General features: G+C 41.8%; 1 protein-coding gene across 1 annotated transcript in view; it reads left to right on the top strand.

Annotated features, from left to right (window-relative positions):
* Nucleotides 1–4,149, top strand: part of LOC108235644 (bile acid-CoA:amino acid N-acyltransferase-like) — a 10,039-nt gene extending 5,890 nt beyond the window's left edge. Inside the window, exons 5-12 of the mRNA XM_017415764.3 lie at nt 602–792; nt 934–1,109; nt 1,283–1,399; nt 1,543–1,631; nt 1,840–1,933; nt 3,439–3,519; nt 3,755–3,890; nt 4,001–4,149. Coding sequence (XP_017271253.1) covers nt 602–792; nt 934–1,109; nt 1,283–1,399; nt 1,543–1,631; nt 1,840–1,933; nt 3,439–3,519; nt 3,755–3,890; nt 4,001–4,101 — 985 coding nt within the window. The 3' untranslated portion in view covers nt 4,102–4,149. The remainder of the gene's footprint in view (nt 1–601; nt 793–933; nt 1,110–1,282; nt 1,400–1,542; nt 1,632–1,839; nt 1,934–3,438; nt 3,520–3,754; nt 3,891–4,000) is intronic.
* The last annotated feature ends 1,070 nt before the right edge of the window (nt 4,150–5,219 follow it).

Genomic DNA, 5,219 nt, shown 5'->3' with positions numbered 1-5,219 from the left:
CCTGTCAGACCACCACCTGTCGGACCACCACCTGTCAGACCACCACCTGTCAGACCACCTGTCGGACCGCCACCAGCCGCCTCTCTCTGTCTGGATGGGAAACTCCTTGAAGACTGTGTGACATCATCATAAAGCTTTAGGAGCTCCCCTTGTGAAACGTGGGGCTCCTGTTCCCGACAGCATCACTCAGACCAAAGAAAAGAAGAATGTGCTTTCAAACCGGTGCTCTTGTTAACAAAACTTGCTTCTTTATCTGTTTCCATTTTCCCTGATAAACACTGAGACAGTAACCTCCTCAGTGTCCTACAGCGGTCTGCCACAGCTGGCCCCACCTCCTTCTATGTCACCAACTGAGGAGGTAACTCCGCCCACACAATCACCCCACTTCAGGATTTTGACACAAATCTCTAAAAACGAGTCATTATCATTTTAAATCAGAGAAATGGACCACTGAAGTGTTTCATGACTGCTTTTAACGAAAAGAAAAACCTGAAAACTGATTATTTCGATTTTGTATTTCATTTCCCCTTTAAACACTGACACTGATTTATTCAGGAGAAATGTAACCCTTTCCATTTACACAACTTCCTCCCGTCCACAGACTGAGGAAGAGAAATGTGGAGACTCCTTTTGTGGTGCGCATCTCCTTACTGGAGGGTCACGTTTCCCCCGGTGAAGGTCAGACCACCGAGCTGGCTGCTGTTACTGCTGAGCGGTGGTACCTCACACCAGGAGTGAAGAGGACAGAGATTCGTCAAAATGGAATCGTAGGAACATTATTCATACCTCCCGGTGAGCATTTAGGCACATTCTTGTAGTAATAATATTAAGACCTGAAGCAACTTCTATACACACTGAGATGTTGTGTAGATCTTTATCGATTAAAGGAACCACAGATCCGTGTGCTCTAACTGTTTCACTGGTTTCCTGCAGGCCCAGGCCCGTTCCCGGCCATGTTGGATATGTGGGGTATGGGTGGAGGACTGCCAGAGTACCGAGCCTCTCTGTTTGCATCCAGAGGCTACGCTAGTCTTTCTCTTGCCTATATCGGTCACAAAGATTTACCAGGTCGACCAAATTGTCTCACTGTTGGAGATTCATATTTCAAGGTGGGATAAAGTGCAAGTTTTATCTGATCTAGCGGTTAACTTAACCCTCCCGTGGCCTTTGGTTCAAATGGACCTGAAGTTTCAAGGGCTTCTCTTTCTCTCTTCAGATACGAGGGCTTTAAGAAGGTTAAAGTTGTCTTTTTTTTAAAGCAACATATGTTCTGTCTGGACAGGCAGCGTTCCAGCTACTTCAGGATCACCCTCAGGTCGTCTCAGACAGAGTCGGGATCATCGGCCTCTGCTTTGGATGCTACTTGACGCTTCGCATCGCTGTCCAAACTGGAGTTAAGGTCGGTCACAGATCTTCCTGTCTGATTTTATACCTGCTTTAGAAAACAAAGGACACAAAATACGCAATATTATATTTTCAACTGTTATGGTAATTGGGATTTTTAAAACTCCTAAAAACCATTTTTGATCCACTTCTCTCCAGCCTTCCTGCTTGGTTTGTATTAACGGCCCTGTTGGAGGTGGGGTGGCAGAGTCAGAATCAGAGGAACAGCTCCCTGAACAATTTAAAAGGTAAATGAGACGTGAGGCTTGTACATCATGGTAGAAGTAGTCATCTGCTTTGATGCTTGGCTATGACAAACACCTCCCCATCAGCCTCTCCACAAGGCCCTTTATTTTGGATTGTTATCTACATGTTGGACATTACTAATGTTACCAAAAAATATAACAAGTTGTGATCAACAAATAATTGTGTTTGTCTGCTGTTTTGCCTTTATAGCTTTCAGAAATATTTCAAATACGGTGATCGAGACTATATAAGTTTCAAAGAGGTCTCCTTACCTTCTAATCTCCCCCTTGAGAGCATCGTCAAGGTAAAAAGACAAAACTTCTTACAGCTGGTATTAAACTGTGTGTTGAGTGATCCAGTCACAAACTCACTCAGGACACATCTGATTACTTAAAGTACTAACAATACTAATTATACTTAATAATTAGTTTCTATCATCAAATTTTAATAGTTTAAACAGAGTAATTACATCATATTTGGGGTATCTGAACATCGTCTTTGTAATCTATCAATCAATCCCTCTTTTGTCATGAATTTACTTGAATTATTATTTTATTATTATTATTAGAATTATGAAATATATAAATAAATTTCCTTAAAGTTGAAGGATTACTTTCAAAGATAATCTGTGTAGCAGGGGGCTCTCATTCCAAAAAAAAAAAGTATCCATTCATCCATCCATCCATTATCTGCAGCTTGAGCAGGAAGGCCCAGACATCTTTTTTCCACATCCACCTCTTCCAGCTCATCCGGGAGGATTCCAAGGCGTTCCCTGGCCAGCCTAGAGACATAATCTTTCCAGCACTTCCTGGCTCTTCCCCGGGGTCTCCATCCAGTCGGACATGCCCGGAACATCAACCTAGGGAGACGTCACGAACCTAGGGGTCAAAGTGAAAGCTGATCGAATCAGAACAGTGGTCAAATCAAGCTGTTTTTAAGTTAAGGAAGCTGCTAAAATAAAGCCAGTTCTTCCTAGAAAGCAGTCCATACCTTCATCAGCTCTTGGATGGATTACTGTAATGCACTTCATACAGAGGTCAGAGTTTCCTCTGTTGCTCACCTCCAGAGGGTCCTAAATGCTGCTGCAAGTCTTTTAACCGGCACAAAAATAGATGAGCACATTTTTTCCTATTTTAGCCTCACTGAACTGTCAGCTTGTACGTCTTAGGCTTCATTTTAAAATTCTTTTATTTGTTTGTAGAAACCTAAATGATCTTGGCCCGTATTATCTCACTGAGCTACTATACACCCCCCTATAGCCCCTCCTGTCCTCTCAGGTCAGCTGAGCAGCTGCTCGTGAGTGTCCTGAAAACTAAAAACAAGCTTCGAGATTACTGTCCTGCTGTCCAGCAGGATGCTGTGGACTGATCTGCCTTTGGACATTACACAATCATCTTCCCTGTTCGGCTTTAAATCACTTCTTAAAACCCATCTCCTCTCCTTGACTTTTTCCCTTGAGATGTTAACTTTTTACTTTCTTTTAATGTATTTCCCAAGTTTTTAGTTGCTCTGTTTTTTTTATCATAGGGCTGCTTTTACTTTTACTGTCCTATGATTTCTCTTGTGTTTTATTTATTGTAACTGTACAGCACTTTGGTCCTGTGGTTGTTTAAAGTGCTTTATAAATAAAGCTGGTATGGTAACTAGACACTTCAACCACATGTGGACACCCAGTTTATTTCCAGCTGTAAACTCCTTCATAGACTAAACTCCTCGCCACAAACACACAAACAAATTCCTGTTTTAAAGATGATCTCAGTAACATCCTTTGTGTCTCTTATTCTGCTTTGACTTCTTGTGTTTCTGCAGATAGAAAAGATCGACTGTCCACTGATGTACATCGTGGGTGAAGATGATCTGAGTGCCTCGAGTGTTGAGAATGCAGACGTGGTAAAAATGTTGTTATTTCTCCTTTTTGGTTCAGTTTATTTTAGTGAGCTAGAAAATGCAGTTTATAGATTTGTTGTACAGTGGGGGATTTGTGACCAAACTTATCATTTAAAGAAAAACAGCTGAAAAAGTATTTATATGAGCTGTGAGTCAAACAGGAGTTCTTTTGCTCTTTTCATATACCTTTCGCTGTAAATGGTCACTTTTTTATTTGTACTGATTCATTGATCATCAGATTGAGGAAACCCTGAGGGCTGCTGGAAAGTCCCACTTGTTCACCCGCTTGTCGTACCCCGGCGCCGGTCACCTCATCGAGCCGCCTTACGCCCCCAACGTTCGGGAGTCCATGTGGACCTACAAACCCAAGAAATGTGAGCTGTAATCTCTACCTTAGAATAACGAAGTACTATTCTATACTGATCACTGCATTTTGTTTGAAAAATTTGACTGTATGATGGGAAGGTGGGTTTTTTTTCTGCAGTGTTCACCATGTGGGGGGGCCACCCTGCCCCCCACGCTGCTGCCCAGGAAGATGTCTGGAAAAAGATCCTGGATTTCATGGAAACCAACCTTCGGTGTTGAATCGATGTCACAATAACCCTAAATGTAACATTAAATGAATCCTGAAAACCTCACAGAGTCACTGGTTGCTGTTCATGAAACTGCAGATTCTCCACGAGAGGAAGCTGTTCGGTTTGTGTCGGAGCTGTGAGTTCAGAACCAGCCGTCAGGCGGGGAGGAAGGTTATTACAGCAGCAGACTGAACTCATAAATGGAAGGTCCCTACGAGCTAATACCAGATATCTGTCATGCACTTTAAATAGCCCATTTTAAGCATAAACATCCATAATTGTGCAAATCTGCTGTTGTTTCACAACATGACATTAGTCAGATGCAGGAATAAAATTGAATGGTAGAAGATGAATTTGTGCAGCATGGTGGCGCAGTGGTTGCAGGATTGCTTCCCGACTTGGGGCCTTTCTGGGCGGAGTTTACATGTTCTCCCTGTGCACACATGGGTTTCTCTGGGTACTCCGTTTCCACCCACAGACCAAAATCTTGCTTGTTTGGTTAATGAGTAACTCTAAATTGTCCCATAGGAGTGAGTGAAAGCATGAATGGTTGTTTGTTTCACTCTTGACTAAGGCTGCACGATACCAAAAAGACGTGCAGATATATTATCATCGTTGAATATTGCAGTGACAGGATCGGTTGCAATTAATCCTTGTTTTTTTTGCTCCTCACTTTCTGTTCTGTTCTGTTCAATCCCCTCAGTGTGCTTTAGGACATCAAACCTTCATCTAAACCAGGTTTGGGCATCAAGGGCATAAATATCAAGAGTATAAATGCACAGCACTTTGTACATAATAGTCTATGATTTATTGCAGTTCATGCAGTCCTTTGCAATTTTGATATTGCTCTCATCAGTATTGTGATGAGAATAAAATTTTAGTGCAAATTTTGTATCTGATGTAAAAAAAAAACAACAAAAACAAACACAAACTTCCTATAAAGTTTCTGATTCTACACACACTAAGTGCATGAAGCCCAACAATGTTCCAGCTGAAAGAAATGAGACCTTACTCAGTTTATCCTGAGCAGAAAGCTGTTAGCTGATCTTCTACATCAGATTATATCAAGATTTATTTTGTGTCCCATTAAGGAAACCTTGCGTACCATAAGAAATACGTGTACCACAA

Source organism: Kryptolebias marmoratus, linkage group LG4 (genome assembly GCF_001649575.2).
Source record: "Kryptolebias marmoratus isolate JLee-2015 linkage group LG4, ASM164957v2, whole genome shotgun sequence".
Lineage (NCBI taxonomy): Eukaryota > Metazoa > Chordata > Actinopteri > Cyprinodontiformes > Rivulidae > Kryptolebias > Kryptolebias marmoratus.
Note: the sequence above shows the minus strand (reverse complement) of the source record. Positions and strands in the feature narration are given on the sequence as shown.